This window comes from Ananas comosus, linkage group 9 (genome assembly GCF_001540865.1).
Source record: "Ananas comosus cultivar F153 linkage group 9, ASM154086v1, whole genome shotgun sequence".
Taxonomy (NCBI): Eukaryota; Viridiplantae; Streptophyta; class Magnoliopsida; order Poales; family Bromeliaceae; genus Ananas; species Ananas comosus.
Genome location: NC_033629.1, coordinates 9,775,075 through 9,789,259, shown reverse-complemented (window position 1 = coordinate 9,789,259; position 14,185 = coordinate 9,775,075). Strand labels below are relative to the sequence as shown.

The 14,185-nt window shown below is 38.5% G+C and overlaps 1 protein-coding gene across 1 annotated transcript; it reads left to right on the top strand.

Annotated features, from left to right (window-relative positions):
* On the top strand, positions 741-12,700 carry LOC109715292. Its single transcript, XM_020240226.1, has 4 exons — positions 741-1,100; positions 10,763-10,921; positions 11,308-11,416; positions 12,099-12,700. The coding sequence occupies exons 1-4, from the start codon at positions 768-770 to the stop codon at positions 12,290-12,292; spliced, it is 795 nt and encodes a 264-aa protein (XP_020095815.1). The 5' UTR covers positions 741-767; the 3' UTR covers positions 12,293-12,700.

Here is a 14,185-nt window from a genome sequence, read left to right as displayed (position 1 = left end):
TTAAAATGAAAAAAAAAAAAAAAAACAACAACAAAGCAATTTATTGCTTTTGAAATGTTAACTTAAAGGATAAATTAAAACTTTTAACATTAATAAGATTCATATACTATATCATAATTTTTTCATAATTTTTTTTTTCACATTTAAACAATTATAGACATTTTATTGAATATGAATCATTTTGATCCTGATTTATTATTTTTTTTTTGAAAAGTTGCACATTTTATGGTTTAACTTCGGTGATCTTGAATACTAGTTCATGAGTGAAAAAAATGATAAATAATTTTTAGCAAAGAACTATCTCATTCGGCATTTGTATAACTCTCAGATTCGTGTCATTCACGTGATGAATAAAGAATGAAAAAGTGTCACATAAAAGAGTCTCACATTCAGACGGTTCTTGCTAAACTTTTGATTGGTTCAATATCCGCATTGGCCAGTGGAACTGATCCTCAGAATATGAATTTTTTTTAGCAGTTCACCATTCGCACTCGCCAGTCGAACTGATCCTCAAAATATATTAGTCTAAAGGACCTTGGTCTATGAACCAAGTCCATGCAAAAATTCCAGGGCGAGTCCTCAAAAAACTTTGTCACTCTCCATTACCTTCTCCCTCTCTATTATTATTATTATTATTATTATTATTATTATTATTATTAATTTTTTTTTATTATTTTCTTCATTTGCGATCACATTTTCTCTTCTCCTATAAATTTAGAAGTCTCCGAAAAGGAGAGAGAGAGAGAGAGAGAGAGAGAGAGAGAGAGATGGCGACGGAGATGGCGGGCGAGGGCGGGGGGCGTAGGAGGAGGGTTCAGAGGGTGTTGGTGATGCGGCACGGCGACCGGGCGGACCACGCGGAGCCGATGTGGGTGCTGCGCGCGGCGCGGCCGTGGGACCCGCCGCTGACGGAGGCCGGCCGGATCCGCGCGTGGACCGTCGGCAAGCGCATCCGCTGCCTCCAGACCGCCGCCGCCGCCGTCGACCGCGTGCTCGTCTCCCCCTTCCTCCGCTGCCTCCAGACCGCCGCCGAGGCCGTCTCCGCCCTCTGCGCCGCCGTCGACCGCCACGCCGTCCCCCTCGACCCCTCCCGCCTCAAGGTTTTTCCTCCGAGTCCAACCCTCCATCTTTCTCTCCATCTTCTTGATTTCTGTATATATACCACAATTTGACATGTGTTGGGGGGGCATTCGAATCGGTAAACACGATCTAGGCCATTTGAACTTCTAGGAATCGAATTTTGAGGTTCTGCGGCGTTGTCTACGGCATCGAGTTCAGCTAGATACTGTTGGATAGTTGGTGTCGATCATTAATCCCAAAAGCTCAAAGCTCGAGCCTCGATTGTTTCTCGGCCCTACTAGTCTCATTACACTTCGAACATGACTCAGCCCAACCTAGCCTCACACTATTTCAAATGTGATTCGGCCCGGCCTGACCTTTCGCCACAGAGTAAAATGCTGGCCCATTTAAGCCAACAAATACTGTTAAACACAATCTAAGATATTTGAATTTTGCAGGAACTGAATTTCAATATTATACGACGTTGTTTTCCTTTAGTGATCATGTGGTCTCTTAGGAATCCAATTTTCTAGATTTTATGATATATTGTTTACCTCTACTGATCGAGTGGTCTCAAATTCACATAGAGATTGTTAAATATGATTTAGGCTATTTGAACTTCTTAGGAATCCAAATTTCTAGATTTTAGGATATATTGTTTATTTCCAGTGATCAAGTGGTCTCAAATTCAGCTAGAGATTGTTAAATACGATTTAGGCAGTTTGAAATTCCTAGGAATCGAATACAACATTGTGTATCTAGTGATCAAGTAATTTAAGCTTCGCTCCCGGCCCTCCAGATCCCCATCTTCTTAATCTTTTCAAGTAGTCCGTTTTGTCTAGCTTCCAAAAATGCTTCTTCTGATTGGACTGCAAGTGTCTACTTGAGCTAGACTATCCTTGATAGAAGTGACTTCTTGCGCCTTGTTTTGATGGAGATCTTCCTCTTCTTTCAACTTCGCTTCAGCTTGCTCCTTCGCTTCGTTCAAGTTGGCACGGTCCTGCATCAACACCGGCTTCTTCTTTTTCAATGAAGCTATATGTTGTTCTAACTTGGTCATCTCCAAAAAGAGTTCTTCCTGACGCTTTTCGCTCTGATCAATCTCCAAATTAATATGAGATCAAGTTTGAGATGACTGTTCGAGGTCTTCAATCCTGGATTTGAGCTGTTCCCGGAGGGAAAGCAAATGATGTTTGTTTCTACCATCATTTGTTCCCAAAAAGAATCTGGAAAAGATAGACTCTAAACGGCGTATGACAGCCTTCGGAGGAGAAGAAGCTGCTAGCAAATGAATGGGTAAAGAAAAAAGGACATGTTTGATCAGGATTATACGTCCTCAAAAGGATAAGAACCTCCCTTGCCAACCTGCAATTCGACCTTGAACTCGTCGAATGATGTCATCAAGGTAGGATATTTTGCATCGACCATAGTCAAGAGGGACCCCGAGATACCGGATGGGCAGATTTTGCACTTGAATGCCTGTGACATGTGCTTCTTTTAAAAAAGCTAAAACGAAAAGGCTTCGGGCCTGCAAAAGCAGCATCATAGAAAGATAGGAGAGTGATCAGAATATTGTTTTGCCAGATGAACTACTAAAGTAGATGGAAAGAACTTTTTATGCGCTAGAGTACGGGCACTATGGGGCTTTCTTTCTGAAGAGATGGGCATGATCGTCTTTTTTTTAGGAATAGGCATACCATTTTATTCAATAGAGTAAGCAAAGGGCAAGGCCTCCAATGTTCGCTCTCAATCCATTCGGCAGGAAAGGAAGGGTTGACAAGCGGGTTAAGGCTGACTCCACCCATTCAAACGAAGAAAAAGTGATTCAGAGAGTCGTGACCACCCTATTATCTCCGCTCACGGAAAAGGGATCCGAGCCATGTCTAAGTGAATGCCATCCCCTACGTCTAACCCGTGGTCTCAGTCTTCTTTTCTTCATGGGAAGGGGAGTTGAGCCCCCCTTGGCTTATTCCGGTGACGGGTGAAAGGCCACTGGCTAAAGTAGGCCGTTTGCTATTGCTATAAGGGCTGCTTGCCTTTTGACGGCTTGGTTTCGCTATCGCTCAATTGTAGTGGTCGGCCTTAAATAGTTCAAAAAATAATCAATAAAGTGCCAGTACGTGACATCTTGTTCCGCAATACTTTTGCATTTTTGTGTTAAATGTGCTTCTATTTGAATCATCCCTTTCTTTGAGAAAGCGACGAATCCTTCGTTAGATGTTCCCATGTGAAAGGGCTCCTGAAGGCCTATCTTAGGGCATTAAAACAAGAGTTTCTGGGGTCTACGGTAATATCCCCTATTTGATATAGTTTCAAGGGATATCATTATAAATGAACATAAGAAAAGGATCAATCAGCTCCTACAAAGAGTGAAGTCAAGCTATCTCTTGCAGGCAATGTGAATTGTTTGAGAAAGCAAAAGTCTTGCTTTGGGGCTTTGGTTTTTTCGGTGTGCTGCCTACTCTTGAGTTGAAAGGGCAAAAAGAGCTGTTGGATGGTCTTCCCCCAGGGGTTTGCTTTGCACATCGCAAAGCTCTTAGCTTTTCCNTGCTGCCTACTCTTGAGTTGAAAGGGCAAAAAGAGCTGTTGGATGGTCTTCCCCCAGGGGTTTGCTTTGCACATCGCAAAGCTCTTAGCTTTTCCCCTGTTTACTTTGTGGAAGAGAAAGCTCAAATACTATGAAGAAAGGGAGGGAGGGTATATGGCTACCGACCACTAAGTGTGGATGGATTATTCAACTACCGACTGGCTTATTGATCCAGGAAGTTCAAAGCCTCAATACCCCGACCGTTGAGAATCTAACAGGGAATGGATCAAGGGCTGGTCGAGCTAGCTGTCGCTTCCTCCGCCTGGTCGAAAAGCCTAAAATCAATGTCAGGGGCCCACCTCACCGCTCCCCTTCGCACCAGTAGGACTTTTCTCAGGTGCGATTCCGGGAGATAGTGATTGATGGCAGTTCATGCGTATTGTAAGGTGTATTTTTTTTAGGATTTGATCGGTGACATCTGTATCCACGATCGGCTGCATGCTCTAGTGTTGAATCGGGTATAGAACCCAGGATGCTTGGTTACAATTCAGAATCTGCTAAACCATCTTTGCTCTAGTTTTTGTTGTTTTTGATGTTGAAACGGTCTTTCTTTATCCATGGGCAATGAGTTTCGATGTATTGGGCCTTTCCGTATTTATAGAATAGAAAGAAGCTTTTTCGTGCTTGCTTGCGAGCATTGGAATGGCCTGAATGGAATGAATATTAAGAAAAAAAAAGAAAATATAAACCATTGAGACAATGTTAAATTCTTTTCAACATTTCCTATCAGAAGACAAATTTCAGTGATTTCAACTAATTCGAAAGATCATTCGATGTAGTTGAAATCGCTGAAATTTGTCTTTTGATAGGAAATGTTGAAAAGAATTTAACACTGTCTCAATGGTTTAATTGTGCAAGAATACCTTGCTCTATAGAAGTGGTATCGCAATCGCAGTCCAGTCCAATGGGATAGATAGATGGCACATTGACAAAGGGTGGAAGGGCTGAATATTCACATGGTAAGGGCCTTCGATGTCGTGTAGAGAACGAGTGCCGGCTCCTAGGATCAAAATGAGGGACTTTCGTCTTTCTCCGAATCCTTATTTCTCTATCCATGATCCTGTATTCTATTCTCTATTCTCTTCTACCCCTACAGGAGTCTTAGCAGAAATGTGGAATGTTCTTTTACCTTGTAAATGCGTCGGATGTAGCATTTGGTGGGCTTCTCTTCCAGAGCTTAGTCAGATGATAAGTCAACCCTCGGCAGGCACCCTCACAAAGGACTGCCTGCCTACTTCTCTACTCGCTTCATATTACTACATTCTGGAGGAATACATGACGAAGTCAACTACCCCTCACTACTAATAATAATATACGACATTCCATAGTGGTACTCTCAGAAGGGAAAGAGGTAACCATTTGAAAAAAGAAAGCAGGGTTGATGAAGAAAGGTGAAGGCTTGAGTTCTAAAAAAAAACCCCCCGAAGGGAAGTTTTAAACGGAAATGCAATGGGGAAGGAAAGAAGCTCGAATTCCTAGGAATAAAACCCCTAGGAAGTTCTCGCTCTTTCCTCTTCTTAACTGCTTCTTTCTTCACCTCCGGCTATTGAAATACGTTTTCCTTTGAGACCTTTATCACTTGTTTGTTGTTTAAATCCTACATCATCCTGTACATTGAAGCCTGTCGAATGCTGATGCTTCAATTGTTTCAAAGTCAAATTTTTTTTTTCTTTGAAATCAATTTGCAAACAGATTTGCTCGATTTGTTGGAATTCAATTAGGAGTTGCACGAATTTTCCTCCTGGAGAATTCAATCCATTACTGTTGAATCCTGCTGCAATTTGTTGGGCAACTCAATTGTTACCGGTATTCCATTCGTCTAGTGAAAATGCTTTCTCCGCAGGCAGAGAGGTTTAAAGAAAGAAAGATAGCAGAGCGGGTTTCCGTCTACGCGACGGTAGGGACGATTGCTTCCATTTCCGAAGAACCAACTCATAAGTCAAGTAGGCGAACCTATAGGTTTTCCCTATACCAATCTGCCATCTCAATGATATCCGACGATCAAAAAAATTCCCGTGAAACTCTTTCCATTTTGAACCTAGTCCTTCTTGCTTGCATCAAATCTCAAGCATAAATGAACTCGCACTACATAAAAGCACATAGCCTAATAGCTCAAGAAGTTCCTTTTCTTAGGGCACGATGGAACTTCTCTTCCTTTACTTCTCCTTTCTTCCCATCGAGATAGAATAGGAGTAAGATAGTGGCAGGACGTCGAAGGCTGACTTTCCTTTTCTGCCCCACACCATTCGGTAGCAACCCTGGCGGAGTTGGTGGAAACTTTGGAGGAAGGCTCTTTGCTTTCAAAGGAGGTTTCCTAAGCGGAGGATTCGGCAATTCCTTTGCAGGTCAAGATGCAGGTGAGGGAAACATAGAGAGAGCTATGGCTTGAAACCCTTTCAAAAGTCATCCTAAGAACAGAATTTATCGATTGATTCTTCAAAGACGCAAATGAAAATGAAAGAATAGGGATTTTTCACTTTTACAAAAGAGTATGCCTATCTATTTCTATTGGGATTTTCGTTTTCATTTTAGCATTCAAAAAAAGATGCTGAACGCGCAGAAATCTATTATTTTCTATGCCATTCCGCCAGCGATTATAACTCCGTTTCATTTGTTTAAATGCTACTTAAAAAAAAAATGACTATGAAGTTGACTGCTTTCAGCATAATTATAGACAAATGCCAGCAGACAAAAGTAGGACCTTTATTCAGAAAAAAGACTTAGAATGGAATTGGAAGATGAATAGCAATTGACTCCGAAGCACGGACGGTCTCAGCTCGCGGTCCCAGGCATTAAGAGCATGAGCGGGTGAGCTCTACCTCTTCCTCTACCTTAGGCGGGAGCACGACCTGCTCCCCGATCCCATGGTGCTCGGATTTTTCTCTGGGTTCCAAACCTCCAGTGTATACTTTTTTTTTTTTTTCGCCTTGTTCTGTCTTTTGAAGAGAATTCCTACTGCTAAGTTGCCCCCATGTTCAAGCTAGTTGAAAGAGAAATAGTTCAACTGTAATGGAAAGGAGGTCCCCACCTTAACTCATTGCGTACAACTTCGGCATAGCTAGGTGCTGGTGAAAGTAGATGACTCGACTCTTTGTCTTTGGAGATAAGAGTAAGCTGGGGAAGATATTCAATGTACCTTTCCGGAAAAAAATTCGCTTTGCTCTGAGCTGGAATGTATTTAACATATGTTGGTTCCTTGGCTTTGTTTGGGTGATTTCAATATGATTTTTGATCCGTCTGAAAAGCGGGGAGGTCAAGATTTTTCCTCTTCCCTCACTGCTGATTCAATAGCTGCTCCTTCTCGTCATCAAGACGAGACCGAGTAAGCAAATCAAGGCAGTTATTAGGCTTCCTTTAACGAAAAGAGTAGAAAGCCAGTCCCTTAAGGCTTATGCGTACCCTGTGCCCCATTCCCAAGTCTTTCCACAGGAAGTGGTTAAGGAAGCTTCTTTAGCGAGCACACCCCTCTGCAACTTGCATCTTTGAAACTTTGGGGTATGCACCACCGGATCCAGGCCAGGTGACGGTAGAAAGACTCAAATGGGGTCTTCAAGCCTACCTTTCTCATCCTCCTCGACGACAAGGAAATCCCTTCTCTTCGGATTGCAGTCCATGAAAAGATTACCGATGATCAACAAGTCTTTCTACGCCTACAAGAGCTCGATGCTGACGAAGGCAAAAGACTAGAAGCTCGGCAGAATCTTGAGTTGTATCGGCATAATATGACTCGAGCTTATGATAAGTTAGTACACCAAAGAACCTTAAGACAAGGTGATCTGGTACTTGTTCTTCGAAGGCCTATTGTTGTTACTCATCGCACTAAAGGCAAATTTGAGCCTAAGTGGGAAGGTCCGTGGTGATCGCATATGCGGAGCAGCTTCCTTCGAGATGCCTTTGACCTGGGACCTACAGTCAGCACAAGAGCGTTAACATCAAGGACGGAACGATGACCATGATGCGTACAACTCCAATTGCGAAGCGAAGTAAAAAAAAAAAAAACGAACCGATGAAAGGAGAGAATGTGGGAGACAGAATGATGTCGGGCCAGCACAAGAGATCAGACTTCAAAGATCGTTTTGTTGCGTGTGTGCCAGATAGTCCAGCAAGCAAAAGGAAATAGGACTTCCCAAGGCAGCAAATAGTGAGGGGAGACCTGATGACTGTGTGTTCTTAGACTCGATTGAGGTGCTATTTGAGCTTTTCAGGAATGGAATTTCCATATTTCACGACATTGCTTCCTAGCAATCAAGTGGCCTCAAATTCAAACACGATTGTAGGCTATTTGAACATCCAAGGAATTGAATTTCCAAATTTTACGATATTGTTTATCCAATTCTCCCTATATTAGCTGTTAAAAATAGTCAATTTTCATAGCACTTCGGTACTAGGCAAATAATGTAAAAAAAATCATGAAATTTGTATTCTAGAAGGTTCAAATAGTCTAGATCAAGTTTAATAGTGTTGATTGTTGATTCAGATGTTGCATTCTTGAAATGGATGCAGAAGAAAAAGATCTTGTTTACTTTTAGAAGTACTGTAGTTGTGCTGTCTGTTTATTATCATCTCAAAAGAATGTATGTAAATTTTTATAAATTTTTCTGTATCTTGATGTTTCTTAAGATTTCAACAAGAAGAAATGATCTGCATGGACAATGTTCTTCCCCGCTTATGTTTATTTACCCTAATAGAAATCTGTTACCAAATAATCGAGGTACTTAGGCACATTTTTTCTTAGAGAAAATTTAGGTGTAAATTATTGCCACATCACAATTATGAAAAATGAAGTACTTTTGTAGACCTTGCATATATGAAAGAATGTGATGCTTCACACGAAAGGGAATAAAGTAGAACTTGTGATTAACATATTTTCAGATTATGTAGTCCATTCGTGAGAATGCACAAACATCATATCTTTGAGTTAAGAATCTTTAAGAATCATGAAAGGGTTGGATTTGATTGGGTACGAATCCGATGGTGGTTGAATTTGCACTGTTTGCCCATAGCTTAAGGCCTAGTTTGGGAATGTGCTGCCCAAATAACCCACTTTGATGCTTTAGAGGGCCTGAAAAGTACTAATCCAACCGTTTCATGTAGGTTTGTTTCGCATACTCTCTTTCTTCTTTTAAGAATGTAGACGTTCTTTCCCTAGACTCCGTTCTACCATTTTTATTCTTATACCGCAATTGAAATTTGGTTTTAGAAGATAATCAAGTAGAAATTGGTATAGACTTATCTGTGAACTATAAGTTACTGACAAGAATGCATAAAAATTGAGTCTTTGAGCTGTGGAAGTGTTGGATTAGGATCTCATTTAATTAGGCACAAAAGAATGCTGTCAAAAGTAGTGCTGTTTATTTGATAGTTTATTTGGATTGGAAAGAAGGCACCATCAATAAAACAATTATGAGTAGATCAACTAGTGATAGGAGCAATAAATTGTCATATAGGTTGTGTAATATTAAGTTTTATCCAAATCTAATGGACGAAAAGATGGAAAGAAGATTTCACAGCTATTTTGTCTTCTTGTTACGAAATTGAATTTAACTGGTCGACCTGGCTATTCGGGGTCATAGAAAGGTAAATAGTACCTTAAGCTGGTTTATGATAATCATTTCGATCTTTGATGCTCGAGCCATGGAGATTTCGTGCAACTAGGAGCGATTTTTTACCACATTTGTCTGTTGGAAAAAAATTATTTAAATGTCAATCCAACCATCGCGGATATTATAATGACTGTATTAACAACTGTAAAGGAGGTGATAAAAAGGACGTGATAGTGAGTAGGGGATAAATAAGATGACGATTAGAATTGTTTGGCCGTGAAACATTGCTAGTGAAACGTAGCATAATTGTGGAGACGATGGTGGTAGGTTGTATTTTTTCTTTTCTTTCTATTTTCTTTGTTGTTTGTAAGAAGGGGTAGTAGTTTTCTTTGTTCTTTGTAGCACAGTGTTGCTAAACTGGCAAAACGGGTTGTAGTTTTCTTCTTGTTTTGTTTGCCTAAAAGATATTCTTCTCTTTGAAATTACTAAACTGCTCTTCATGCTTGGTTACCAAAAAGTTTGGTGGACGTGCATAAACTTCTGTGATATTTCTTTATTATGTCGATAACTTGGTTATACTTTCCTCTTGTTTGTCTTCCTGCCAGTTACTAATTGGAAATTGCTTAGGTTCTGCTATACATTAGCCCAATACTTAAGCTTGTTATGATACAACAGAAAATGTGCTGACTGGTAGAACATAAGCTAATTGCCAAGTTTAGTTGAGGCAATATTTATTTGTGCAATATCCAATGTATACTATTTTTGGGATTCCTTATTGATCTCTAGTTGTAGATAATACATAGTGAGAGGTGCCATGTTTTTCTGTTTAATACCTTTTCAATTTCGTTAACCACAACCTTAACTTATTTTTGTTATTAAACAATGAAGGTCAATCAGCATTGATTAAATTAAAATATTTTGACAAAAGAAATGATATGTTTTTTTCATTTTCAGGAAGAGGTAATCAAATTTTTGCCTTTTTAAGTCCATCGTGACATGCATAAAAGTTCTCTACTTTACATTGCATGTTATACGACCAGTATTTTTAATTAAGTGCCATCCAAGTGTAAGCAAATAAGCACTCATTTTGTTGTAGTATTACTAAAATATTAGAATTTCTGCTGCTAAGAAAGGGCTGGCTACGTGGCTTGGTGACTGTTTTGCCCTGTTCCTGAAAAGGCTTCTCTACCCTAGAAAGCAGAAACTTGCCGAATTGGACTTTAAGTCTAATAAAAATTCTTGAGCTTTTGCTATGGCAAGAAGCTAAGCTTTGGGCTAAAAATGCAAAAGCTCAAGTTGAAGCTTCTGCTTCTGCAGTTAAGAAGTGTTGAGGAGATTTTAATGAAGAATATTGTTAGTGCTTCTTACAACAGCTGTACTCAAGAACACTCCAATAGGAGCTCCGGCTTGGCCAAATGTGCTTTTAGTCTAATTTAGGCCTTCACAAATATCTTTCAGTATTTCCATTGCGTAATATGGAGCTTCTTCAATCATATATATATATATATATATATATTTTTTTTTTTGGTATTGATTTTCTTGGTAGGCTTTTCTTTTTGGTTTTTTTCCACAGGTCTCAATTGAATACGGGCTATGTGAGATGTTAAATACTCGAGCAATGGGTCCAAACACTGCTCCTGTGGATGGGAAGTGGTTTCCTGAAATATCAGAACTTGAAGCTGTTTTACCGGCTGGAACGATAGATCATTCAGTAGGGCCTGTTTACGAAAAGGTTCAACCAATTTAATCTATCGCGAAATTATTTTTTCAAGCAAATTTGCAATTACCCTAAGAAAGAGTGAGAATTTAATGCTTTTTGTCATTGTTCTAGAGAGCCAAAATAATCTGCTTGTTGCCTAGTTATCACATATGCTGATACGCAGCAGGTTGGTGCAGATGGGGTCCACATTAGAATAACAAAACATAGTGAATATAACGAAACTATAAGAATACGTGATAAAAAAACACATATTCAAGAATCAAGAAGAATAAATAATACGTCAAAGTTTTGATTACCAACTAACTGTATTGTAGGGCATATTGATGTTATGGATGTTTGAATTTCAATAAATTTATTTATGAAAAATATTCCTTAACCAGTGCTTTGGATTGGTGCAGATGCCACAGTGGGAGGAGTCTGTGCCGGAGGCAAGGAACAGATTTGCGAGTGTTATTCAGGTTCTTGCTGACAAATACCCGCAAGAGAATTTGCTTCTGGTCACCCATGGTGAGTACTGAAACAAGAGTATTTAGTTTCCTGCATTGAAATTCAAAGATTTTTAGAGTTTTTTTTGAATTAGCAAAGTTTAGTGACTTATGTTCAATAACTTTTATCCTGCCAAGTAATTTCCTTTCTGAGACAAGTGTAGCAAATTTGTAGCTCGCTCATGCTTTGTTGGTTTTGTCAAATTAGGTCTTGATAGGTTGGTTGACACAAATAAAGTCAAGTTTTTACCTCTTCAGATTATCTTTTCCTTTTTTTTTTGTTTTTTTACTTTGTAGTTATGATAATCTATTTGTAAAATGGTTGTCGAAGACAACATTCATGTTGATATAGAATTAGTCAAACTCCATTTATTGCCTATTTAGCGCTGCAGAAGCTATTGCTTCTTTCAGCAATCTTCTTCTGAAAAAGTTTTGCACATATATTGTTAAGCTAAACATTTTGATCACATAATCAAAGTGCCCAGGCCAAACTATCTAAATATAAATCACATTCGGCGCTAAAAGATCAGGAGCTCTTGCTCTTGCGAGAAGATAAAATGACCTTTCTACTACTACCCACTAGCACAACCTGTAGTTGGAATATCTGTTTCTGTCATAGTGTAGAACCGATATATTTTTTAGTTCTATTGAAACAGCACTTCTGTAGAAGCTCGTCTCAGTCATTGTTCTCTTTGTTTTTTCAGGCGAGGCCATTGGGGTTTCAATTTCTTACTTCAAGAAGGATGCGGAAGTTTTCGACGTGGAATACTGTGCATTTTCTCATCTAGAAAGGGAAATTACCTTCGAATCGGAAGAGGAATTCACTGCTGGAAACTTCAAGGTTGTAACTAAAGATGGCCAAACGGGTATTCGCTATACTTACTCCACATTAGACTGATTTAGATGGTACTAGAAATATGCGAATTCCGAATTATGAGAATTCGCAAAACTTAGAACTATCTTCTTATTCTTGTTTGGAAGGTCCCAAAACTATTGATTTTAGATTTAATTTAAACTTTTTTTCCCATTTAGGAAGTTCTTGAAAGCCACCATTTTTGGGAATACTTTGTTACTGATTTTGTTCCGAAATGTTTTATATTTTACTAATTTTTCACAATGACAATTTGAGAAGTAATGCTCATTGCGAATACAGCGGTTGGAATTTGGAAATACAACAGTTAGATTTTTTTTTCCCCATTTTGGTTTTAACGTTCATTGTTAAAGGAGCGTTTTGGTGTAATATAAATGTAAATATAGTATAATTAAAGATGCATGAAGTTTGAAATGCAACAATTTTTTTTGCGTATATAGCTCACTTAAATATATAGTTGAGAGTGATGCAATTACAATTTTTTTTTATCTGGTTGCTTTGTTGGAAGCTATGGCCTCTGTTTGGTGCTGTTGCCATTTTTTATATTTGGGATAACTTCAAAAACCCCCCCTGTGGTTTCCAACATTCTCATTTTAGTACCCTGTGGTTTAAAGTGTATCAATTTGCCCTCCTGTGGTTTCGTTTTTCTCTTTTTTTTTTTTATCAATTTTATTGTTTTTTTTTCTCAAATCAGTAACAAAATTAAAATTAAAGGGTACTAAAGTAAATATTCGGTAAATCTAGATGGATATCTGATATTTTTTTGCATATAATTTAACGAAATATTAAGAAAAAAATTATAAAAAAAATAAAAATAAAACCACATGAGGACAAATTGATACATTTTAAATCACAGGGTACTAAAGTGAGAAAGTTGGAAACCACAGGGGAGGTTTTTGAAGTTTTTCCTTATATTTTTAAACACCAATTCTATATAATTTGATATCTTGGAAGGAGGACTTTTCTGTTGTTGTTGTTGTTGTTGTTATAGTTGATTAGCTTACAATACATTCGGTCAACTGGCAATTGACAACTTGTTTTACTAAAAATTGGAACTAAAAAGAGAGTCATTTTCAAGTTTTTATTTTTTGTAGCTGAATATACATTATGGATGAAAGGATTGCAAACAATCTACCGTCCATACCTTTTTACATTCAAAATTTTATTTAAAAAAATAAAAAACGAGTCCATTCTTACACCTTTTGATATGCAAAATTTTATTTTAGAAAATAAAAAACGAATATAATATCAAATGAGGCTTATATTTGTAAATATTCTTATTTAATATGTGAGATGGTGAGTAAAGGATTTATGTTTTATTTGTGTGTAGTTTATACTTGGCAATGCAAGTTGGAATGTAAGCAATAGGGCTGGCAAACGAGCGAGCCGGCTCGCGTTCGACTCGTGTTCGGCTCGCTCGAGCTCGACTCGAAATTAAATGAGCTGAGCTTGAACAAAATAAAAGGCTCGAAATTCATTTCAAGCTGAGCTTGAGTATTACTCGGCTCGTTCGAATTAGGCTCGAAAAACTCGAAAAGCTCAAATATATATATATGCTGGGGCTACTATACTCTTATGAGTATAGACCCCCTTGCACTCATAAATTTTTAACCGTTGATTGATGTGATGTGTGGTTAGGATGATGGTGGTCCCCACTTAGAATGATAGTGGTCCTCTAGAGTTGAACGGGTAGTTGGTTAAATAGTATGATCTAACGGATGAAAATGATTAATGGAATAAATCTAAGAATCGAAAACTTATGAGTATAAAGGAGCCCATACTCATAAAAGTATAGTAGCCGGACTCTATATATATATATATATATAATATTTATAAATATAATGTATTTTAATTATATATAGGCTTTAATTTAATTTGGGCTATTATTGTTGGCCCATAAAATAAACCCAACAAGTACAA